The 26,078-nt window shown below is 39.0% G+C and overlaps 2 protein-coding genes across 2 annotated transcripts; both read left to right on the plus strand.

The window, feature by feature from the left end:
• The first annotated feature begins 305 nt into the window (after positions 1–305).
• Positions 306–2,380, plus strand: LOC131986606 (complement C1q-like protein 4). The gene is made up of 5 exons (XM_059351643.1): positions 306–391; positions 516–557; positions 760–801; positions 1,268–1,399; positions 1,500–2,380. The coding sequence occupies exons 1-5, from the start codon at positions 352–354 to the stop codon at positions 1,781–1,783; spliced, it is 540 nt and encodes a 179-aa protein (XP_059207626.1). The 5' UTR covers positions 306–351; the 3' UTR covers positions 1,784–2,380.
• A 19,912-nt stretch (positions 2,381–22,292) lies between these two features.
• On the plus strand, positions 22,293–23,535 carry LOC131986952 (complement C1q-like protein 4). The gene is made up of 4 exons (XM_059352092.1): positions 22,293–22,458; positions 22,855–22,917; positions 23,019–23,153; positions 23,255–23,535. Exons 1-4 carry the CDS (start codon positions 22,293–22,295, stop codon positions 23,533–23,535), a joined length of 645 nt encoding a protein of 214 aa, XP_059208075.1.
• The last annotated feature ends 2,543 nt before the right edge of the window (positions 23,536–26,078 follow it).

A 26,078-nucleotide genomic window follows, 5' to 3' on the forward strand; every position in this document is an offset into this window, starting at 1 on the left:
GGCGTTTCAGGAGGAAGAGGGAAGACATTCCACGTTAAATCTCATCTGATTCAAACATAGTTCAGTGGTTTCCATCTGTTTTCCTCATTCTGATGTCGACACATTGAATCATGTGTTGAGTTTTGTGTTTTTGGGGGAATGAGGAAACATTCTGCAGTTGTTTGTGACCTTCACTCCTCTCTGTATAAAGCTGCTGCAGGTTCACAGACGACTCAGTTCAACGAGGAGTGTGAGGATGAAGGTCGCTGAGAGTTTCCTGCTGCTGCTGCTGCTCGCCGCCTCCAGCTTTAAGGTTGAAAGTACCGCAGCCTCTGAGTCTCATCCACGAGATGTCTACGAACTCTAGGAGAGATGAAGGGGGAGATCAGACACTTACATATGAAGAATAAAGGTATGGTGAAGTATCATCACAATACAATATTATATTTATTTTCGATTTGATTCAATTTGATTTTGGGATTTGCGATTCATACGAGACAAGATCATCCGACCTTAAATCACAACTTTTTTTACAGAACAAGCTTCAGAGCTGCACAGGCTGAAAAAACAGCAACAAGGTAATGGCTCTCATCTTTCACTTGAAAAACTGAACATGCAAACCTCTTGAAAAGGGAATAATTCTAATATATGTGGAGAATAAACGTATGGTTAAGTATCATTACAATACAAGATAATATTTACTTTCGATTGGAATCGATTTGATTTTGGGATTTAACGAGACGAGATCATCCGACCTTTAATCACAACTTTTTTTTACAGATCAAGCTGCAGAGCTGCACAAGCTGAAAAAACAGCAACAAGGTAACGACTCTCACCTCTTCAGTTAAAAAATGTAACATGCAATTCTACAATCTTGGAAATCTGAAAGGGCTCCTACATTTGAAATGTGGTTGACAGAGCTGGGAAATGTATTACACTTGGAGAAAATCAGGTACATAATATCTACTAAAGAGGATATCTGAAAATATGGCAACCTTTTCTTGATTTAATGTCTAAAAACTGAATTAGTGTTATTCTGTTGCTGTGCCATTTATGTTATACCCATGTTTTATTTGTCTAATGTCAAAAACTCTGTCAAAAAAACAAAACATGTATTGTTCTGTGTAGCTCCACCAACTATCTCTAATTTGTATATATAATTTGTTTATATTTTTCTGTTATGAAAACAATAAAAAATAAATACACAAAAAGAAAAATGTAACATGCAAACCTCTTGAAAACAGGATAATTCTAATATTTTCCTGGGCCTTGCTGTTGTGTTTGTCAGGCCGACAGGTGGCATTCTCCGTCGCTCCGGTGACGACAGGTGCAGTGCATCTGGGACCTTTTAATGTCCTCACCACGCTGATCTTCAAACACGTCCAGACCAACATCGGAAATGGCTACAACAAACACACAGGTACCTCCACTCTTACATTTAACCCGTAAACTCTGCTTCTATGCAGATGATGACAGTGTGTTTGTGAGATGTTTTAAATTAACATTTGAAAATCCAACAGGTGTGTTCACCGCACCGATAAAGGGGGCGTACCACTTCGAGTGGCACGTCGGTGCATTTGGAGACAACGCACATAGTTCGACTGCCGTCCTCGTTAAGAACTCAGAGATCATCTTCCGGGCGCATGAGAAGCAGACGGCCCATTTCGGGACAGCGTCCAACAGCGCCACGCTGCTCCTGGAGGTCGGAGACGCCGTGTTTTTGCGCCTGTGGCCTCATTCGAAGGTGTTCGACAATCGGTATCACCACAACTCGTTCAGCGGTCATCTGCTTTTCCCCATGTGAGACAGAAACACTTCCTGTTTGTCTGCACTTTCACCGTTTCAGGTTGTTTTTAGCCCCTTTTTTTACATTTTACTGTCTGTGTTCTTGTTTTTCACTGCAGTATATGAATCTATACTAATCTATAAGTCCTTCAGGTCTATGGAATCAGCAAAATCATGGCTAGAAGTGGGAACAACTCAAACATGTCTTAGTACAGAGTAACTCAGTTAGAATGGCATAAAATAAAAAAAAGTGATTCTGACAGAAATGTCACAAATTTAAGCTTCAATTTGGTCATTTTTTCTAACATAAACTTTGATAAACTATGATCGGATCAGGGACTGTCTGAAAGTTTAGTTTCTTTCTACAATGAACTGTGTATTTTTGGTGATTTTTTTAATCCCCTGGTGGGGTTTAGAGGGTTAATCGATCTGAAACGTAATCTGTTTATTATGAATCATGTTGTGTTGAATCTGTAATAATCTTCTCTGGATCAAAGTGCAATGCAACAATATCTGTACAAATTAAATGTTCTGATTTTTTCATCTCTATCTCAAAGCATGAAGACAAACAATAATTGTGAACATGTGAATTAATAAATAAGCATATCACTAAAACTCTTCCTGTGGCCTTTCTTAGGTTTGTTTCTGTATTTATTTCAACATTCATTTATTTATATATTTATTTAATTCAGCATGTGTCTCTGATTTACCTATTTTGTATTTTTGTATTTAATATTTTTTTATTAACAGTTATCATAAATAATTATTAATTATAATAAATGATATGACTTGATTTAATCTAAGTCATCTCGCAATTGTAACACCACTCTGTAAAACAGAGAAAAGAGCCAATTCACCTAAATAACTCTCATAAAGTTACTGAACTATCAATTTGGAACACTAATTAAAGAGTGAGATAAAGATGTAATGTGTCTGAGGAGGATTATGTCCACTTTCTCACAGTATTGTTTCCTTTTTTTTACCCCCAGAAGGTTGCTGGCATTAAAGTAATTTATTTCATAAAAAAGGTTCATAAAAGGTATATAAAATCAAATACTATGAATAATAAAATAATATAGAATAAATGAAATAGGATACATCATGAATTGAAGGAAAATGAACAGAATAAAGTCTATTCAAGCCCTTAAAAAAAGGAAGGAAGAAAACAAGATCCAGGCTTCTTCCAGGGGACATTGCCACAGGTTTAGGCCGGAGGGAAGGCACCTCAGGATGGTACTCCTGCTACACACTGCCCCCCAACTCAGGACACTTTGAGGAAAAACAGCAAAAATAGAAAAAAAATAGATCCAGGCTTTTCAGGGGGCCTCGTCCCCAGCTGCCCCTCCAACCAGGCTCACCGGCCGGACCAGGGGACTCACAGGAAACTACCGAACAAGTGACACGTTTAGTGACCTGACTGAGGCTTGTCAGTTTGAAGGAGTTTTAAGAGGCTGAAACACAAAACACAAAGAGTTCAACTGAAAATCTTAAAAAATGAAGGGAAGCTTTCGTGTCATTTTACTAATTTTATGGGGTTTTAGGCATAAATCAGCATAAAAGAAAATAAGGTGATTCATCTATGATCTAATATGAATAAACGGATCAAAAGGCTTCAGAAACAACTGCAACATGATGCTGATGTGTAAAAAGTTTGAATTGATGCTTTGTCAGGTCTGAAGAACACAAGAACACTGCTGTTAAAATGATGGTGTTCTGAATGGAACTAGAGCATTTCCTCTGGGGAAATTGTGAAAGGGCCACGGGGGCTACTGCCGGTGTGTGTACACTATGGTGAGATTCTTCAGAGATTTATAACTATGCCCTTTAACCTCAAAATGTGTGTGTGTGTGTGTGTGAGTGAAAGATGTGTATCTGGAGAAGTGTGTGTGTGTAACGAAAATCGCATAGTTACATGTGTGTGTGTGTGTGCGCGCACGCGTGTGTGTGTAATTAAAATCGCATAAAGTTATCTGTGTGTGTGTGTGTGTGTGTGTGTGCGTGCGTGCGTGCGTGCGTGCGTGTGTATCTGGAGGAGTGTGTGCGCTTACGCGCGCGTGTGTGTGTGTGTATCTGTAACTGTAATCACAGCAAAGATCAAAGGGCAATCAGAGCAGAGCAATCAACAGAATTAACTGCCACCTGAATGTCCCGGAACAGTGACAGCAGCCAGAGGTGGACAGACTGGAATTTCTGGCCTCGAACAGAAAGCATTTTTGGCAAAACCATAATACCTATCATTGATCTGACTTCACTTTGAGCGTCCTGAGTTCTTCCTGAACGTCTACATGTTTGTTTTTTTAAGAAAAATGAAAAAATAGCTTTGTTAGAGCGATGTAAAAAAACTGTTACATCTCCCTTTTTCAGAAATCTTCCTGCCTTTTTAATATGGGAGCCAATGGGGCTGCAGCTATTGCTGTATGGGACCAGTGCTCGGTGCGATTGCCCCGTGGCCCTAATGAATAAAGGACTACTAAAAACTTTTACACACTTTTCTTAAATTATACATGTTTAGCTAAACTAAAGTCTAAACTTTCCGCACAGACTTGACAAAAGTGACGTGCACGCGAACAGAAACATGGCGGAACTGACTTTTGGGGTTTTGTTTCCGCCCGTCAGGAATTATTTGACACTCAGCTACAGTTAGCTCGACAGTTAGCCTGTTAGCCCTGGAGCAGGATAGTTCAGTGGTGTAGGTTACCATGGTTACTGAGTCACATCAGCCACTTTGATGGAACGCATTTCTCACTTAAACTAGCGAGGCTTATCATATTAAGCCAGGCTTTTCCTTGATCCACGTTGATGGAACACCCCTTGGAGCTAAAGATGCTGCCAGTTACACTTATTGGGAAACGTTTGTAAACAATAGTGTTATGGCTCTTTAAAAGAGGAGTGTGCTATGAGTCCATGTGACGGTGTTTACCCTGTGAAAAGGAAGCGCTAGATTCGTTTCCATTGCACTTACACTACTTTCAGCCCGGTATACAGTCACTTGGTAAGCCCTCGTAATTCCTTGTTTTTTTGTCTGCTTTCATGTTGTAAAGACTAATGCACCTTTTGCATTGGCTTTTTGGTAGCCTTTGAATATGGTGCGTGTACATGAAAAAGGATTAATTATTATCATTATTACTATTATTATTATTATTATTATATTTTCAAAATTATAAAATATAAATATACAATTTTGGTTAACACACATGATGTTTAATTTTGTTATTAATAGTTGATTGATATTTTGATATTTGTTATGAAATATGGGTTATGTTATTTATTATTGTTGCTTATTGTTATTGGGCGATTGAGGTGAGTGAGACACACAACACACAACACACAAACGTGCCAAGTATGACGTTATCACATCAACAGTCACTTCTGTGAAACTTTTGTTATTCCTGCTTCTCAAACCGGCTGAACTGCTCTTCAAATGTTTCCTCATTCTCCAAAAACACAAGATGAATTGACTATTGTGTGCCTGTGATGGGAACCGTTCTCAGTGCCAGGAGTTTGTGGAAATAAAACAAAAATCAGTCGTCACCTGTCAGGTTCATCAAGAAGTCGTTTTAGTTTGATTTAATGACCCAGGTGCAAACTATCCCATTCCATGTTGTTTTAAAGACTTCTTTGGAATCAGGGCTGTGGGGATACAACACAGCACGTTGTTGGTTGTTGACTCTATTCAGGCACGAATGCTAAGAAAAATTAACCTTTAAAAAAAAAAAAAAAAAGACGTGTGTGAAAGTATTCGTGACAAAGACAACAGTGTGAAATCCAAATTACTTGCACATAAAAGAAAATATAAGATACAATTCACATGAATGAATTGAAACCTCAAATGCATGACTTTGGACTCATTTTTTTCAACAATATATTTATTGAGTTTTGTTTTACAAAATTGACACATAGGTCACTAGAAAAATACAAAACAAGCCAAAATACAAGAACATGGTGGCCAAAGGTAGCTTAATTTAAGAACAAGAGTCCTTGAGGATCCATTCAAAAAAGAGTACATGAGTATAGAGCAAATGAAAAGAAGTATAAATATGCAGGGAGTAAAATGACTCTGCTCCAGGTTTGTTTATTAAATAAGCCAAATTATTGTTCTTAATATAATGTATAAAACGTCCCCATACTCTTTGAAACACCTCTTGTTTATTCGTAAGCGTGTATATAATTATTTCCAGGGGCAAACACAAAGATAATTCCTTAAACCACTGTGATCTGCTGGTTTACCAATGGTTTTCCATGTTAATGCAATCACAATCTGTATCACTCATTTATGTTATGCCCCTCTAGGTATAGAGCAAGTAAAAAAAGTCTGGGTTCACAACTAGTCTAATGGATAGAATCTCCTGAACTGATACACTAACCTATTCCCAAAACTCATTGATTCTCGGGCAAAGAATGTACCTTTATCTTCACCACATCTAGTGCATGAATCAGGTATGTTACTGTTAAATTTAATTTTACTGGTGTAATATACACTCTCAACCAACTAAACTGTTTTAGGCGTGTATTACCTGACTGGTTTGGGCTGTCTTACAGGCTCTGTGCCACTGTTCCACTGTTAATTCCTCTCCTAAATCTATTTCCCATGCACTGCCTTTAGAATTAGAGCAATCAGGGGAGTGCTCCGTCAACATGTCCTAAAATTCAGAAATGATACCCCTTGCAAAGGCATTTTTAGTTAGATTTTTTTCTAAAGGGGACAGTGGAGGGCAAACCATGAAATTACCTCTGTTGTTTCTGACAAAACCCTTAAAGCCACCATCAGCCCTGCCCGGTTTAAAATAATTATTACCCCAAATCGGGCTAAAAGAAACAGGATGAATCTTTTAGATATTTCTTAACGTCATGCCAGATAGTAACCTTTTTTTTTTAACCATAGGATTAGGTGAGATTGTCTTGAGTTTGTTGGGTTCATCTGAATATAAATAAGAGGGAAGTGGGAGCCTTAGGAGATGTAATTCAACATCCCTCCAAGCTAGAGATTCATCAGTGGAGTAATAAAACATTAGTGTTCTTAATTGGGTTGCCCAATAATACCACAGTATATTGGGGCACTGCCCTCCCCTTTCATAAGGCAAATATAGAAGAGACAAACAAAGCCTGGATCGTCTATTCACGCCCGCCGATAGGGGGGGACAAACGGGTCTGCTGTCCCGGGCCCAGGGTAGGGGGGGGGGGGCAGAACTGGGCCCTCATTAAATTATGGAATGATTAAAAAAATAAAATGAAATAGGCCTATTTGTGGAAAAAAATGTAATATTTATTTGAGTTAAAAGCTTTTTATTTATTTTCTTCCTAATTGTCCTTGAACTAGTGGTCAAGAACCCAAAGTTTGGTAGCTCCGTCAGAGAGGATGAGACAGAGAGGGGAGAGATCCAGCAGCTGTCAGGTGACAGAGAGAGAGAGAGAGAGTCATTTATAGTTTATTTATTTATTTAGTCAGTTATTTTCCTGCTAGTGTCAGAATTCCAATACATATGAAGAGTGTATTTAGCAACAGCGCATGTGTAGTTTGTTAATCTTAACCATTATTGTCTCTTGTCAAAGAGAGATGTGAAGAGAGGAAAGGAGAGGAGAGGAACAGGAGAGAATGCTTTTGCTTGCAATGTTTTAATTAATATTTAATTTATTTTAAAGAATAAAATAGATACATAAAGCTCATTGCACAAATAGGCTATCTGCAAAAAAGCTTTTTGTAAATCAGGGATATTATACTCGAAAGATGGGAATTAGCCCCTTATGTCAAAATATACACTATAATCTGCAGGGTAAATAGCTGCACATTTAGTCATGGCTTATAAAGAAAGAGGAGAGGAGAGGAGAGGAACAACAAGAGAAAAGGAGAGATTTGGGCGCGGGGGGGCCATCTAAGATAATCTCGTCCTGGGCCCAGGCAAGACTGTCAGCTGGCCTGCGTCTATTATTCCACAAGAAATTACGAAACATCTTTTCCACTGTATAGAAAAATCTGGTGGAGGCGGCAGAGGGAGATTCTGGAATAAGTATAAAAGCTTGGGGAGGATATTCATCTTGAGTAGGTTATTCCTGCCAATCAGGGATTGACCATCTCTCAACTGTTTCAGCGATTGACGTCATCATTGGAGTATAGTTTTTACACCTTCTTCTAAATTCGGGACAATTTGAATTCCTAAATAATTGTCAACGTAATAAGAGTCAACTGTTCTAAATTCCCGAACACACGTAGGTGGGTTATCCCTCTCCCTCGGGCAGAGGAGCATCAAGGAGGACTTTGAGTTGTTGATTTTATATCCAGATAGGTTACTGAATCTTTTAATTAAGTCCATAAGGGCAGGGATCGGCACCTCCATGTTAAATAAAGAAAAAGAATCACATCGTCCGCGTATAGAGCTATGCCATGGTCATTTCGTAGTATTCCCCTAATTTCGAATTAATTACAACAGAATATAGAATAGAATAGAATAGAACAGAATAGAATAGAATAGGTCTTTATTTGTCATTGTCACATGTACAACGAAATTCAAAGTGCTCTCCAGTAAGTGCAACATTTAAGAGACTCTAAAAATATGAATATAAAAAGAGAAATATGTACAATTCAAAATACCTAGTTTAGACAAACACATAAACACACCCAGACATACATGCATAGTCGCACAGGAAAAAAACAAAAAAAAAACAGCATGAACACACAGTCAAGACAAACAACAGTACAGAACATATCTCAAGTGTGTTGAGCCATCAATGTGAATGCAGTGCAATATTATTGTTTTTTTCCAGTATTGAGGGTGGTTATTGCAGTTGGATAAAAGCTGTGTTTGAGTCTGTTAGTCCTTGTGTTGAGTGATCTGTACCTTCTGCCTGAGGGCAACAGTTCAGACAGTGAGTGACCGGGATGGTGTGTGTCCTTAATAATGTTCTGGGCTTTTTTGAGGCAGTGGGAACTGTGTAGTTCTTCCAGTGTGGGGAGAGGGCAGCCGACAGTCTTTTGGGCAGTGTTGATGACCCTCTGGAGCGCTTTTCTCTGAGCCGCTGTGCAGCTGGGGTACCATATGCCCATGCAGTATGTGAGGATGCTGTCGATGGAGGCACGGTAAAAGGACACCAGCAGACTTTGTGCGATGTTATTCCTCCTGAGTATTCTCAGAAAGTACAGTTGGCTGTGTGGTGGTGTAGTGGTGCCATCTCTGGTGCTGTGACCTCAAAATGGGCAAAGAAGATGTTCAGCTGCTCTGCCAGCGCAGGGTCACCTTCAGCGGCTCCAAGGTTGGTCCTGTAGTTGGTTAGGTGCTGAATTCCCTGCCACACCTGCCTGCTGTTGTTACTGCTCAGGTGGTCCTCTATCCTCCTCCTGTAGTCTGCCTTGGCCTCTCTGATGCCCCTCTTCAGGTTGGCTCGGGCTGTGCTGTAGAGGTCTTTGTTGCCGGACCTCCAGGCGGTGTTCCTCTCTCTCAGCAGCCGCTGGACCCCCCATGTCATCCAGGGCTTCTCATTGGGGTAAACCCAGACACGCTTGTCCACTGTGACAGCGTCCATGCAGTGCTTAATGTAGCACAGAACACTGTCTGTGAACACCTCCAGGTCCTGATGTTCAAAGACCCCCCAGTCAGTCCTCTCAAAGCAGTCCTGTAGCTGCTGGGAGGCACCCTCTGGCCATGCGGCCACAGTCTTTGTGGTGACGGGAGCAGTTTTCCTGAGGGGGGCATATGCAGGGATTAGAACCAAGGACAGGTGATCAGACTGGCCCAGGTGTGGCAGTGGTCTGGCCTTGTAGCCCAGTTTGATGTTGGAGTATACCTTGTCCAGGATGTTATCTCCCCTAGTAGCACACTTAACATGTTGATGGAATTTAGGGAGTGCTGTCTTCAAGTTTGCATGGTTAAAATCACCTGCTATTATATGCGCATCAGGATACGTGCTCTGTTTGTTAGTGATGTTGGCATATAAAAGTCCGATAGCTGCGCGAGCATTAGCGTCCGGTGGTATGTAAACAGCTGTAACCATGACAACAGTAAACTCTCTTGGGAGATAGATGGGTCTGCATTTCACAGTCAGACTTTCCAAGTCCGGAGAGCAGTGACTATCCACAGTCACAGCGTTGGTACACCAGCTACTGTTCACGCACACACAGAGCCCCCCTCCTCTGCTCTTACCGGAGTCAGCTGTTCTGTCATGGCGCTGTGTGTTGTAGCCTGCTAGCTTGATTGCAGAGTCCGGAATTGACAGATTGCACGCGTCCTTCACGATGTTGTTTGCTGCAGTCTGTAGTCTTAGCTCGTCCATTTTGTTCGCAAGGGATCTTGCATTCGTGAGAAACAGGCTGGGAAGCGGTGGTCTGAGTGGCTGCCTCCGTAGCCTAGTTAGCACGCCAGCCCTGCAGCCTCGCTTCTGCCTCCTTTCCCAACGCCGCCTGCGCCTCCTCCCTGCTGGGATGATAATCCACGGACAGCCGGGGTTCCTTGCTAGCTCCGTCGGAATCCTGTGTGTTTTAAGGAACTCTCTTGTTACTTGTTGTTCCTGGCAAAGTCCGATCTTAAGGAGATCATGCCTGTTGTAGGTGTTATCCGCCCGACATAACGTACACAAAACTAAACACGTCACGTACATACACATCCACACATAGCACCGACTGCTAGGGCACTCAGCCGCTGCAACTGTGTGCACCGCCATCATTCCACAGGGTCCTGTGATGGACCCTCGTTTATAAGTGCTGTAACAGATCTTTCAACCTGAAGTTGTTTTACTTGCCATGCCAGAATTCTCCCTGCCTTTTCACCCTGGTCAAAAATGCATTGTTTAAGTTTTAAAAGGTTAGCAGCGGCTTTGACAGCTGAGATTTCATTGTACTGTGCTCAAATCAGGGTCTTGAAGCCATTTTTGCTGAAACTTCCATTTGGGTGGGTCCCGTAACAATCTCGGGTCAACATATAACAGATTATAAGTGGCATGATCCGAAATCAGAATACTATCGTAGTTACACTCTTTAACCTCACTCAGTAGATTTGCAGAGACAAGGAAATAATCGATTTGTGAGTACGTATTATGAGTTTTTGAAAAACAGGAATACATTGTAGCATCAGGGTTCCTATCCCTCCAAATGTCCCTCAGATTTAAGTCTTTAATTAATAAATTGATGGATAATTGCTCTGCTTTTAGTATGGGTTGAATCGGGGTGTGTTGATCTGTCTCTTTTCGGATCCAAAGTACAATTGAAATCCCCCGCTATAATATACTGGCCATTAAGTGACGACAGAGTGAGAAAAATCTGTCTGAAAAAACTGGGGTCATCGTTATTGGGTGCATAATTGTTGACCAAGTTAAGATATCCTGTGTAAAGAGTGCCCTGAATTACCAGATATCTGCCCATTTTGTCTGCTATAACATTTGTGACATTCAGTGGGATGGACCTATGTACAAGCGTCATGACCCCTCTTGAGTTAGTTGTAAAAGGCGCCAAAAATATCTCCCTCTGCCACCTCCGCCTAACTCTAGAATCTACTTTTAAATGTGTTTCTTGAAGAAAAATGATTTTAGATTTTAAATATTTTAACCTTCCAATCACTTGTTTTAATTTATTTTTTTTTGTAACCCTCTGCAGTTCCAAGATGTTAATTTAACCTCTAATCCACTGGCCATAACCTCTAGTTTTGAAAAGGACACTCAAATGTAAACCCCATCCCTCCCTTTTGTACACTCCCAAAAGCATTGAGACCATTCCACACACAGTGAGGAGTAGCCAAATGCTCCCAACCAACCCATCTCTAACATGGTCTCCTCCTCCTTATATTAAGTGATTCTAAACCCCCGCCTCTTTTAAATAATAGTACTGCAGGATAAGATAATAAAAAAAAATGTATAATGTATATACATATATATATATATATATGTATATACACACACACATAAATAAAAAGTGAGTGATTTTAAAACAATAATGAATATATATATATATATATATATATATATATATATATATATACATAATAACATAATATCAACTAATGTAGCCCCCTGTTATGCCCTCAGTCAGAGGACTTTATACACATCATCTAACCAAAAACTCTCAATTAGTCTTTATCTGTTGGTAAACATAAAGTAACCTGTTTGTAGACACTGCCACCGACAAGTTATGTGAGCCTTGTACATTATTAACCTAAACGTAACGCTCGATGAAAGGATACATTAATTCAAATAATAGCCATAGTCCGCTATACTATCAGTAGTTTAGTTGTTATGCTGGCCAGCCAACCAGATCATCGGCTCCACACTGTTATTCATCCCGGTGTCTCTTCTCTTGAATCCGCTGGACGAAGTCCTCCACGTCAGTTGGTTTATCAAAAGTTTTTGTCTTGCCATTGTAGGTAACCAACATTTTAGCAGGGAGACGAAAGCCATTCTGTATCCCCATGTTGGGCAACCATAGCCTCAGACCATCGAATTCTTTGTATTTCTTCAGTATCCCGGCAGCCAAGTCGGGGTAAAACCTCACTGCCTTGTCCTTGTAGAATATTTGTTTTTTTGGCTCTGAACGCTTTCAGCACCATTCTCCTTATCTCTGTCATTCAGGAACTTCATTATCAAAGTCCTTGGGGGCGCATCGGGGGCGCATCGGGGGCGCTCCTCGGTCCGATTGGGTGGGCTCTCTCCAAAACTAGCTCCGTGTTTGATGAAGCGATGCCTAAAATCTCCGGTAGCCAAGCCTTGAGAAAGGAGCAGGCATCGCTTCCTTCAGCATTCTCTGGCAGATTTACCAACCTCAAGTTGTTCCTTCTAGATCTCGTTTCGAGGTCGGCGACTTTCCCCTCAATTTCCTTGTTTTTATTTTCGAGGCTTCGGACCATAGCCTCCAAGCTAGCCACAATATCCTCAGTCCCAGAGATACGTATCTCTGCACTTTTAACACGTTCTGTACATTCACGACCTCCCTCCGCACATCACCAATTGCTGTCAAGACAACGTCAAACCTGTTGGAGAAGTCAGTTTACAAATATTTGATTGCCTCAAGAATCGGACCGTAGCTTGATCCTTCATCTTCGGTGTTGATAGCCTCCTCCTCTATTGCGCTAGCCACACTAGCCTTAGCTTCTCCACTTTTGGCCGGACCAAATTCAATTTTCGACTGTGAAGGTTTACCAGGACTTCTACTCGGTCTGCCCATGCCAGACGCCATCAGAGTGTCCTCAGCGATGCTGTTGCTCACTTTTAGTGATGGAAAGTTTAGGTTGTTGTTGAATTTTTGACAAAGTTTTGCGGAGGAGCAAGACACACAGTCCACCTATCAAGCCGCCATACCAGAAGTCCTTTGGACTCATTTTAATAAAATTAAAAAAAATACTTTAAAGATTAATCTATTGCCAAAATAATTGGCAATTATTTTTTCTGATAATTGACTGGTTGATTAGTCAACTCGTGGCTGCAGCTCCAGTGTTGGTGTGTTATTATGAAACATAAATCTATCTGATGACAGGGCGCAACAAGAATGAGTCCTTAAACCAGGAAGTGTAGTCCCCTCCGAAACTAACAGCAAGGCCAATCCGTTTACTTTTACTGTCTCATGATATCAAACACAAATATGTTCCATATACAGCAAAAACAAAGGAAACTGCCTCGTTGTTCCAATAGTTTCAGAGGGGACTGCCAGTTAGCACGTTAGCACCCTGGAGTCTAACCTCTCAAACGCAGTGGGGACTCTGAATGTGTTGGTGGTTAGAAGCTGAAATAAAGACTTTGGAAAACGAGCTGAAGAGATGTTCCTGTTTCCTTGTACAACATAAAATACGTTACTAAACGCCCACATGCGTTAATTTTGGGGGTTTTACGTGTCCTGAAAAAAAGGCTGTTGCTAACAAGTGGCTAAATGAGACTACAGTGACTGTCAGGGATATTAAACATCATTGAGCCGGACACAGACGGGAACTCTCTCACTAGTCCTGCTCACAGCCTCTGGTCGTGTTTTTAAGAGATTAGGTTGATAAACTATTAATTAGGCTATGATTTGGCTAGCTGGTCAAATAGCTGGTTGCTTGTTAGAGAGACTGGGACCACCATCACCACGTTGGTCTTCAAACACGTCAAGAACAATATCAGACAACAAGCACACAGTTACCTCCACTCTGACATTCAACCCGTAAACTCTGCTTCTATGCAGATGATGTCATCTGACGCTGGTTTGTTGTTCAGTCTGAGAAGGCTGGACGGTAACAGAGAGGTCATGGATGGTGTTTCAGGAGGAAGAGGGAAGATGTTCCACGTTAAATCTCATCTGATTGAAACGTTGTTCAGTGGTTTCCATCTGTTTTCCTCATTCTGATGTCGACACACTGAATCGTGTGTTAAGTTTTGTGTTTTGGGGGGAATGAGGAAACATTCTGCAGCTGTTAGTGACCTTCAGTCCTCTCTGTATAAAGCTGCTGCAGGTTCACAGACGACTCAGTTTAACGAGGAGTGTGATGATGAAGGTCGCTGAGAGTTTCCTGCTGCTGCTGTTGCTCGCCGCCTCCAGCTTTATGGTTGAAAGCACCGCAACTTGTCAGCCAAATATCTACGAAGCTCTGACAGAGATGAAGGTGGAAATCAGACTCTTACAAGTGGAGAATAAAGGTATGCTGAAGTATCATCACAATACAATATTATATTTATTTTTGATTTGATTTGATTTCATTTGATTCGATTTTGGGATTTTCGATTTATATGAGACGAGATCATCCGACCTTTAATCACAACTTTTTTTACAGAACAAGCTGCAAAGATGCAGAAACAGCAGGCAGAGATGAACAAGCTGAAAAAACAGCTGCAAGGTAACAACTCTCATCGTTTCAGTTGAAAAATTAACATGCAGACCTCTTGAAAACAGAATAATTCTAATATTTTCCTGGGCCTTGCTGTTGTGTTTGTCAGGCCGTCAGGTGGCGTTCTCTGTCGCTCTGGTGCCTTCAGGTACAGTGCATCTGGGACCTTTTAATGTCCATAAAACGCTGATCTTCAAACACGTCCAGACCAACATCGGAAACGGCTACAACAAACACACAGGTACCTCCACTCTGACATTTAACCCGTGAACTAAAAAGCTTCTGTGCAGATGATGTCAGTGTGTTTGTGAGATGATTCAAATTAAGATTTAAAAATCCAACAGGTGTTTTCACCGCACCGGTGAAGGGAGCGTACCACTTCGAGTGGCACGTCGGCGCAAATGGAGACAACAGACATAGTTCGACTGCCGTCCTTGTAAAGAACTCAGAGATCATCTCCTCGGCACATGAGAAGCAGAAGATCGGTTACGGGACGGGGTCCAACAGCGCCACGCTGCTCCTGGAGGTCGGAGACGCCGTGTTTGTGCGCCTGTGGCATTATGCGAAGGTGCTCGACGATCAGTATCACCACATCTCGTTCAGCGGTCATCTGCTTTTCCCCATGTGAGACAGAAACACTTCCTGTTTGTCTACACTTTCACCGTTTCAGGTTGCTTTTTGCCCTTTCTTTACATTTTACATTACAGTATATAAATCTATAATAATCTATAAGTCCTGCAGCTCTATGGAATCAGCAAAATCATGGCTACAAATGGGAACAACTCAAACATGTCTTAGTACAGAGTAACTCAGTTAGAATGGCATAAAATCATAAATCAGATGTAAAATAATTAAACTGTAATGAAAGTAAATCTATATAGAAACACTTTTCCAAGTGCCCACAAGTGTCACAAATGTCGTACACATTTTAAATGACACATGTACAAAAAAGTGATTCTGACAGAAATATTACAAATTTAAGCTTCAATTTGGTCATTTTTTCTAACATAAACTTTGATAAACTATGATCCAATCAGGGACTGTCTGAAAGTTTAGTTTCTTTCTACAATGAACTGTGTATTTTTGGTGATTTTTTAATCCCCAGCAGGCTGGTGGGGGTTTAGAGGGTTAATGAAACGTAATCTGTTTATGATGAATCATGTTGTGTTGAATCTGTAATAATTTTCTCTGGATCAAAGTGCAATGCCACAATATCTGTACGAATTAAATGTTCTGATTTTTTCACCTCTATCTCTAAGCATGAAGACAAAATATAATAGTGGACATGTGAATTAATACATAAGCATATCACTAAAACTCTTCCTGTGGCCTTTCTTAGGTTTGTTTCTGTATTTATTTCAACATTCATTTATTTATATATATATTTAATTCAGCATGTGTCTCTGATTTACCTATTTTGTATTTATTTTTGTATTTATTATTTTTTCATTAACAGTTATCAAAAATAATTATTAATTATAATAAATGATATGACTTGATTTAATCTAAGTCATCTCGCAATTGTAACACCACTCTATAAAACAGAGAAAAGAGCCAATTCACCTAAATAACTCTCATAAAGTTACTGAACTATCAATTTGGAACACTAATTAAAGAGTGAGATAAAGATGTAATGTGTCTGAGGAGGATTATGTCCACTTTCTCACAGTATTGTTTCCTTTTTTTTAACCCCAGAAGGTTGCTGGCATTAAAGTAATTTATTTCATAAAAAAGGTTCATAAAAGGGATATAAAATCAAATACTATGAATAATAAAATAATATAGAATAAATTAAATGTAATACATCATGAAATTAAGGAAAATTAATATGATATAGTCTATAAAAGCCCCAAAAAACGGAAGGAAGAAAGCAAGCTCCAGGCTTTTTTTCAGGGCGTCATTGCCACAAGCTGAGGCTGGAATAGAGGCTCTCTGGGCCGGCTGGGCTCTGTTAGAGGCACCGGTTCTAATCTAAACTCTGAAAATTCAATTCAACGTTATGACCAGCAGAGGGCAAAAACGGCCTGTATAAAAACTCCTGTTTAAGTGCATGGCAGTCTTTATACTCATTAAAAGAGGTAATAAAGTCCTGTAAAAGGAATATAAAATCAAATACTATGAATAATAAAATAATATAGAATAAATGAAATAGGATACATCATGAATTGAAGGAAAATGAACAGAATAAAGTCTATTCAAGCCCTAAAAATGGAAGGAAGAAAACAAGATCCAGGCTTCTTCCAGGGGACATTGCCACAGGTTTAGGCCGGAGGGAAGGCACCTCAGGCTGGTACTCCTGCTACACACTGATAGAAATAGAAAAAAAACAGCTAAAATAGAAAAAAAAATAGATCCAGGCTTTTCAGGGGGCCTCGTCCCCAGCTGCCCCTCCAACCAGGCTCACCGGCCGGACCAGGGGACTCACAGGAAACTACCCAACAAGTGACACGTTTAGTGACCTGACTGAGGCTTGTCAGTTTGAAGGAGTTTTAAGAGGCTGAAACACAAAACACAAAGAGTTCAACTGAAAAACTTAAAAAAAAGAAGGGAAGCTTTCGTGTCATTTTACTAATTTTATGGGGTTCAGATAGATTTATGTTTCATAATAACACACCAACGATGGAGCTGCAGCCACGAGTTGACTAATCAACCAGTCACTTTTCAGAAAAATAATCACCAATTATTTTGGTGATAGATTCATCTTGAAAGTAATTGTTTTCATTAAAATAGTCCAAAGTCATGTATCATGCATGTTTAAATTCATTCATGTGAATTGTATCTTATAATTTCTTTTCTGTGCAAGTAATTTGGATTTCACACCGTTGTCTTTGTCATTAATACTTTCACACACGTCTTTTTTTTTTTTTTTTTTTTAAAGGTAAATTTTTTTGAGCTTTCATGCCTGAATAGAGTCAACAACCAACAACGTGCTGTGTTGTATCCCCACAGCCCTGATTCCAAAGAAGTCTTTAAAACAACATGGAATGGGACAGTTTGCACCTGGCTCATTAAATCAAACTAAAATGACTTCTCTGTTCCCATCGCAGACACACAATAGTCAGTTCATCTTGTGTTTTTGGAGAATGAGGAAACATTTGAAGGACAGTTCAGCCGGTTTGAGAAGCAGGAAAAAGTTTCACAGAAGTGACTGTTGATGTGATAACGTCATACTTGGCACGTTTGTTTTTTTATGCTCAGACACAAGTTTTGATCTATTTTCTCTGCCTGTATAGAAACTTAAGAAAATGGTATCATTTTTTTCAGCACAGCCTTTATGACCTGATCATTATTTTTTCACTTAAAATCCAGAAAAACACACAAAAAATGATAAAATCCGAAAGAAAAGAGCTCTGCTGAACCAGACTCCATTCAGAAAACCATCATTTTAACAGCAGTGTTCTTGTGTTCTTCAGACCTGACAGCATCAATTCAGACTTTTTACACATCAGCATCATGTTGCAGTTGTTTCCGAAGCCTTTTGATCCGTTTATTCACATTAAATCATAGATAAATCACCTTATTTTGGCTTTATACTGATTAATGCAGAAAAGAACCCATAAAACTGGTGAAATAACATGAAAGCTTACCTAAATTTTTCAGTTTTTCAGTTAAACTTTTTGTGTTTTGTGTTTCAGCCTCTTAAAACTCCTTAAAACTGACAAGCCTCAGTCAGGTCACTAAACGTGTCACATGTTTAGTTTCCTGCATGCTGAATTATTATAATAATGATAATAATATTAATAATAAGGATGATGCTTAAAAGCACTAAAACAACTGCAGTGTTCATAGATCTAGATAAATAAATACAGAACTAAATAAACTCATACATGATGAAATAAATAATTAACTGAATAAATAAATACATATATGTTAACATAAATACAGAAATATGGATGTTTCAACCTTTTGTTGCTTTTACACATGAAATCATGGTCAATATAATTTGATACCTTCAATATGAAAGTGAAAAAAGATTTTTACAAATTAATGTCAATTAATAAAAAATATATAATGTTAAATAAATGATTGCATAAGTATTCATCCCCTTTAAAGTAACTGAACTAATTCAACAGAGTTCCAGCTGGTTGATGCAGCAGAGTCACAGTTAGTGAGATGAGATCAGCTGAGTCCAGCTGATGTGTTTTAAGTGATCGTAGTATAAAAACATGTGTGTCTGGGAGCTCCAGTCTCTGGTTCATCACTAGTCCTGCTACAATTCACCTATGGCTAAGCCACACCCCCAAACGTGATGAGCCAATCACAGTGCGCATAGCTAACTCAATACACTCGGACATTCTCTGCTTCCACATCCATTGAAATGCATTGGAGTTAGTCCGTTTTCAGTCGTTTTTATGTGTTTTTTCTTGAGATTTTAAGTTTAAAATGGTCAAACGGTGTGCATTTCTTCAATCAATCAATATCTATCAATATCAAAATCAATATCTCCTCATTAATGACTGGAGACAAATCCAGCGACTCCGTCTTAACGAGCGCTAACGAGGTCGGCCGGCTTGTTACCTCCTTTGCGGCAGTTAGCGGCAGTTAGCTCTGTAGCAGTACAGTGTGTATGTGCTAACAGGCTAACAGTTAGCTCTGTAGCAGTACAGTGTGTATGTGCTAACAGGCTAACAGTTAGCTCTGTAGCAGTACAGTGTGTATGTGCTGCTGCTGCAGGAGGTGTTCACTTAGCGATCTCTGTTTGTTTACAACAAGCAGCAGAATGAGCGGTGTCAGTGGGGTGAAAAGACGAGTGAAAACCTCTAACCTGTTAATGAAGGCCCTTTTGGTGACTTCAAGATGATATTTCATTTCCCTGTCTCCAAAAGTGATTAACTGCCTCCTGTGAAATTTCTCCGACTGTCACAGCTGCCATAGTGCCCGTCACCGAATGTTGACAGTTTGTCCGAGTGAGTGGAGGGGGCGGGGCTTAGCCATAGGTCAATTGTACCATGAAGACACAAGAACACACTAACAACCCAGAGAACAGATCACTGAACAGTAGAAGTCAGGAGATGGTGAGAATCAGGGATCGAACCACCGGCCATCCAATCAGTTGGTGACCGCTCTACCAACTGAGCCACAGCTGAGAGGGGCTAGTGCCTGACCCAGGCGGCAACCTCCTGGTCTGAGCAGGGAGGCAAACCAGTAACTGCCTTAAGCTGCATTCTACCAAAAATTCCAGCAGGGGGCGCTAAGATTGGCTGCGAAAAAAAATCTGCCCATTCATTTCAATGCAAAATATGAAAACTTGTCACTTGATTTATTCCCTCAGAAATGTTTTTCAGGACAACACTATGGTCTCAATCGCTAGTAAAAAATCTTCTTAAGACAATCTGATGTTAATAGTGTAAATAATGGCCCCATTTAGAAGAAAATAGAAGATAAAGAATCGTATGATTTGGGGCGGGGCTACCTTTGATTGACAGGTCACTAACAAGGAGAGAAGCAGAACAATGCGAATCCACGGCAACGTGTCAATAAAGTTATATATAACGTTATATAGATAGAAAAGAGGACGTTTAGCGGTTTGGTCTCATAACTTTGAGCCTTTCACTGTATTTTCACTTAATGACAGTTTATTTGAACGTTTTGTTCATTAAATGTTTGTTCAGCGTTTGGTTGGACTAACAGACAACTCGATGCTTCCAACGGGACACAAACCAACAGGTGACGTCACGGTGACTACGTCCATTATTTAAATACCGTCTATGGCCTGATCTGATAAATGCTCGACAGAATGAATGGGCACAAATAACCACAGAAACACTCTGAAATCATGTGTAAAGCCTTCCAGGAAGAGTGGAAGCCGTTATAGCTGCAAAAGACGCACCAACTCCATATTAAAGTTTTATTTATGTACTTTTGTCCATATAGTGTATTTGAATAAAATAACATGCACAAGATTCTTTGTTTGCAAACAAACCTCATTCCAACAACGGTCACGCTAACAAACATCAGAGCGAACAGACAGAACAGCTCCAGTGAAAATATTATTATCTTTACAGAGTGACCGTATGAAAAAAATAACGTTAAATATGATGTGTAGTCTGTTTCTGAAAATGAACAAATAACTTGTGCAAAAGTTAGGGCAGTTATTTTTCAAGAAAGACAACAAAAAAACACTTTTTATATTCATGCAGAAGCTGCCAAAATAAATAAAAAATAATTGACTTGATAACTAAATTGATTGTCTTTATTTAACAGATGTATGAATTTTTAAAAAAATGCATGAATAAATCAGTTTGGGAAAATAATAAATAAAATATAGAAATTTGAAAATGAGTAAATACATTTAGAAAAATGCAATAAATATATACATTTAATATATATAATGTAAGTAGATAATTTAATAAAAGGAAGAAAAATTACACTTTAAATTAAAGTTTTTAAAAAAGTAAATAATAAAATGGGAATTAATTCAAAAGGTAAATAAAGAAAATGAAAAATCATTAAACATCGTAATTTTATCAAATAATTAATTCCTAACTGTATTTATTTTAATCTTTTTATTACATTAAAAGGACATTTATTCATTAACTGCTACTATAGATTTTAGCAGCTTCTGTCCTTAGCAGGAAAACAGCAACAACAAAGAAATCTTTCAGTTATTCTGCAAGTTTATTCACTGAACACAATTAATAAATAATAAACTATAAAAATGTTCACATTCAGCACAAGAAATGTAACGACGGTCTCGCGTCTAAAAGTTTTAAATTATTCAGAACATTCGTGCATTTATAAGCAGAAAATCAAGTAATAAAGTTTTTATAAAGAGAAATAAACAATGTTTTAGCAAAGTGTTAAAACTAATAAACATTCAAATGTTCAGTCTTTAACATGTTGACAACTTTTATTTTACTTTACTTTACTTTATCATTTATAAATGAGATGTAGTAAACAATAGATCAGTAAGATGCAATAAGATAAAATAAATTAAAAATGGGATAAAAATAAATAAAATAAAATGTAAAATGTACTGCCCGAACAAAATAAAATATGCATGAATACAATAAAAACAAAAAATCATGAAATCAACATAAAATCAACACTCTACGTGGTGTTAAAAGCCAACGAGAAGAGGTGGGTTTTAAGAAGAGATTTAAAATGAGACAGTGAGGAGGATGTCTGATGTGCAGCAGCAATTCATTCCACAGTTTTGGAGCTGAGATGGCAAAAGCTGGTTCCCTCTGAGCTTCAGCCGAGCTCTGGTACTCTCAGGAGAAGCTGGTCAGCTGACCTGAGAGAGCGGTAGGAGAGTAGGGGTGCAGCAGCTCAGAGAGGTAAGGAGGAGCAAGACCATTAAAGGTTCAAAAGCAAATAAAATCATTTTAAAATGAATCCTAAAATGAACGGGCAGCCAGTGCAGTGAAGCTAAAACAGGTGAAATGTGCTCATACTTTCTTGTGCCAGTTAAAAGACATGCAGCAGCATTTTGTACCAGTTAATGGAGGACCCACTAACCCCCATATAAAGTGCGTTACAGTAATCCAGCCGAGTGGTCACGAAGGCATGGATTACTGTCTCAAAGTGCCGTGTTTGCAGGAGTGGTTTTATTTTACTTTAAATCTCATCTAATTCAAACGTTGTTCAGTTGTTTCCATCTGTTTTCCTCATTCTGATGTCGACACACTGGATCATGTGTTGAGTTTTGTGTTTTTGGGGGAATGAGGAAACATTCTGCAGCTTTTTGTGACCTTCAGTCCTCTCTGTATAAAGCTGCTGCAGGTTCACAGACGAATCAGTTCAACGAGGAGTGTGATGATGAAGGTCGCTGAGAGTTTCCTGCTGCTGCTGCTTGCCGCCTCCAGCTTTATGGTTAAAAGCACCGCAACTTGTCAGCCAAATATCTACGACGCTCTGACAGAGATGACTGCCTCACTGATTGAGCAGAAGGTGGAAATCAGACTCTTACATGTGGAGAATAAAGGTATGTTGAAGTATCATCACAATACAATATTAACTTTATTTTTGATTTGATTTGATTTGATTTTGGGATTTTCGATTTATACGAGACGAGATCATCCGACCTTTAATCACAACTTTTTTTACAGAACAAGATGCAAAGGTGCAGAAACAGCAGGCAGAGATGAACAAGCTGAAAGAACAGCAACAAGGTAATGACTCTCATCACTTCAGTTGAAAAATTGAACATACACAACTCTTGAAAAGGAAATAATTCTAATATATGTGGAGAATAAACGTGTGGTTAATTATCATTACAGTACAATATAATATTTACTTTCGATTGGAATCGATTTGATTTTGGGATTTGCGATTTAACGAGATGAGATCAGCTGACCTTTAATCAAAACTTTTTTTACAGAACAAGCTGCAAAGGTGCAGAAACAGCAGGCAGAGCTGCACAGGCTGAAAAAACAGCAACAAGGTAATGACTCTCATCGCTTCAGTTGAAAAATTTAACATGCAAACCTCTCGAAAACAGGATAATTCTAATATTTTCCTGGGCCTTGCTGTTGTGTTTGTCAGGCCGACAGGTGGCGTTCTCTGTCGCTCTGGTGCCTTCAGGTAGAGTGGTTCTGGGACCTTTTAATGTCCCCACCACGCTGATCTTCAAACACGTCCAGACCAACATCGGAAACGGCTACAACAAACGCACAGGTACCTCCACTCTGACATTTAACCCGTAAACTCCTCTTCTATGCAGATGATGTCAGTGTGTTTGTGAGATGATTCAAATTAACATTTAAAAATCCAACAGGTGTTTTTAACCGCACCGGTGAAGGGAGCGTACCACTTCGAGTGGCACGTCGGCACAATTGCAGACAACAAACATCCTTCAGCTGCCGCCCTCATCAAGAACTCAGAGATCATCGGCATGGCGTGGGAGGGGCAGAAGACCGGTTACGGGACGGGGTCCAACAGCGTCACGCTGCTCCTGGAGGTCGGAGACGCCGTGTTTGTTCGCCTGTGGCATAATACGATGATGTACGACAGTCTTTATCACTACTACTGGTTCAGCGGTCATCTGCTTTTCCCCATGTGAGACAGAAACACTTCCTGTTTTTCTCCACTTTCACCGTTTCAGGTTGTTTTTTGCCCTTTTTTAGATTTTACTGTCTGTGTTCTTGTTTTTCACTGCAGTATATAAATCTATATTAATCTATAAGTCCTGCAGCTCTATGGAATCAGCAAAATCATGGCTAGAAGTGGGAACAACTCAAACATGTCTTAGTACAGAGTAACTCAGTTAGAATGGCATAAAATCATAAATCAGATAAAAAATAATTAAACTGTAATGAAAGTAAATCTATATAGAAACACTTTTCCAAGTGCCCACAAGTGTCACAAATGTCGTACACATTTTAAATGAGACATGAAAAAGGTGATTCTGACAGAAATATTACAAGTTTAAGCTTCAATTTGGTTCTTTTTTCTAACATAAACTTTGATAAACTATGATCCGATCAGGGACTGTCTGAAAGTTTAGTTTCTTTCTACAATGAACTGTGTATTTTTGGTGATTTTTTAATCCCCTGCAGGCTGGTGGGGTTTAGAGGGTTAATCGATCTGAAACGTAATCTGTTTATTATGAATCATGTTGTGTTGAATCTGTAATAATCTTCTCAGGATCAAAGTGCAATGCACTGCAATGTACAAATTAAATGTTCTGATTTTTTCATCTCTATCTCTAAGCATGAAGACAAAATATAATAGTGGACATGTGAATTAATAATAAGCATATCACTAAAACTCTTCCTGTGGCCTTTCTTAAGTTTGTTTCTGTATTTATTTCAACATTCATTTATTTATATATTTATTTAATTCAGCATGTGTCTCTGATTTACCTATTTTGTATTTATTTTTGTATTTATAATTTTTTTATTAACAGTTATCAAAAATAATTATTAATTATAATAAATGATATGACTTGATTTAATCTAAGCCATCTCACAATTGTAACACCACTCTGTAAAACAGAGAAAAGAGCCAATTCACCTAAATAACTCTCATAAAGTTACTGAACTATCAATTTGGAACACTAATTAAAGAGTGAGATAAAGATGTAATGTGTCTGAGGAGGATCATGTCCACTTTCTCACAGTATTGTTTCCTTTTTTTTAACCCCAGAAGGTTGCTGGCATTGAAGTGATTTATTTCATAAAAAAGGTTCATAAAAGGGATATAAAATCAAATACTATGAATAATAAAATAATATAGAATAAATTAAATGTAGTACATCATGAAATTAAGGAAAATTAATATGATATAGTCTATAAAAGCCCCAAAAAACGGAAGGAAGAAAGCAAGCTCCAGGCTTTTTTTCAAGGCGTCATTGCCACAAGCTGAGGCTGGAATAGAGGCTCTCTGGGCCGGCTGGGCTCTGTTAGAGGCACCGGTCCTAATCTAAACTCTGAAAATGCAATTCAACGTTATGACCAGCAGAGGGCAAAAACGGCCTGTATAAAAACCCCTGTTTAAGTGCATGGCAGTCTTTATAGTCATGAAAAGAGGTAATAAAGTCCTGTAAAAGGAATATAAAATCAATTAATATGAATAATAAAATAATATAGAATAAATGAAATAGGATACATCATGAATTAAACGAAAATGAAACAGAATAAAGTCTATTCAAGCCCTAAAAATGGAAGGAAGAAAACAAGATCCAGGCTTCTTCCAGGGGACATTGCCACAGGTTTAGGCCGGAGGGAAGGCACCTCAGGCTGGTACTCCTGCTACACACTGCCCCCCAACTCAGGACACTTTGAGGAAAAACAGCAAAAATAGAAAAAAAATAGATCCAGGCTTTTCAGGGGGCCTCGTCCCCAGCTGCCCCTCCAACCAGGCTCACCGGCCGGACCAGGGGACTCACAGGAAACTACCCAACAAGTGACACGTTTAGTGACCTGACTGAGGCTTGTCAGTTTTAAGGAGTTTTAAGAGGCTGAAACACAAAACACAAAGAGTTCAACTGAAAAACTTCAAAAATGAAGGGAAGCTTTCGTGTCATTTTACTAATTTTATGGGGTTTTAGGCATAAATCAGTAGAAAACAGAATAAGGTGATTCATCTATGATCTAATATGAATAAACGGATCAAAAGGCTTCAGAAACAACTGCAACATGATGCTGATGTGTAAAAAGTCTGAATTGATGCTTTGTCAGGTCTGAAGAACACAAGAACACTGCTGTTAAAATGATGGTTTTCTGAATGGAGTCTGGTTCAGCAGAGCTCTGCTGTGCTGCAGATTCTTATTTAAATGCTCTGTTAACTTCTGTAGACATTCCCATCAACTTCAAACTCCATGAGGCCAGTTTGTGTTTGATGCCTCGTAAAACTGGAGATAAGGTCAAATATATTTAGGATAAAAGATAGAACTAGACGGTCTCCTCATTTCTCCTCTATAAATGTTACATTTATAATTCCTGACTGAGCAGGATTGTGTTCTAAATGTCGGATTTTAATATTTCTTTGTGTTTTTTTGGATTCTAAATGTTGATCCAGTTAATCAAAGTGAAAAAATATTGGTCAGGTCATAAAGGTGAGGCTGTGCTGAAAAAAATGATACCATTTTTTAAATTTCTATAC

The sequence above is a fragment of the Centropristis striata genome, chromosome 15 (assembly GCF_030273125.1).
Source record: "Centropristis striata isolate RG_2023a ecotype Rhode Island chromosome 15, C.striata_1.0, whole genome shotgun sequence".
Classification (NCBI taxonomy): domain Eukaryota; kingdom Metazoa; phylum Chordata; class Actinopteri; order Perciformes; family Serranidae; genus Centropristis; species Centropristis striata.

Coding starts and splice junctions, on each gene's coding strand:
- LOC131986606 (XM_059351643.1), top strand. CDS start 352: ATGAAGGGGGAGATCAGACACTTACATATGAAGAATAAAG. Junction 558..759: donor GCTGAAAAAACAGCAACAAG/GTAATGGCTCTC, acceptor TTTTTTTTACAG/ATCAAGCTGCAGAGCTGCAC. Junction 1,400..1,499: donor TGGCTACAACAAACACACAG/GTACCTCCACTC, acceptor AAAATCCAACAG/GTGTGTTCACCGCACCGATA.
- LOC131986952 (XM_059352092.1), top strand. CDS start 22,293: ATGAAGGTCGCTGAGAGTTTCCTGCTGCTGCTGCTTGCCGCCTCCAGC. Junction 22,459..22,854: donor CTTACATGTGGAGAATAAAG/GTATGTTGAAGT, acceptor CTTTTTTTACAG/AACAAGCTGCAAAGGTGCAG. Junction 23,154..23,254: donor CTACAACAAACGCACAGGTA/CCTCCACTCTGA, acceptor TCCAACAGGTGT/TTTTAACCGCACCGGTGAAG.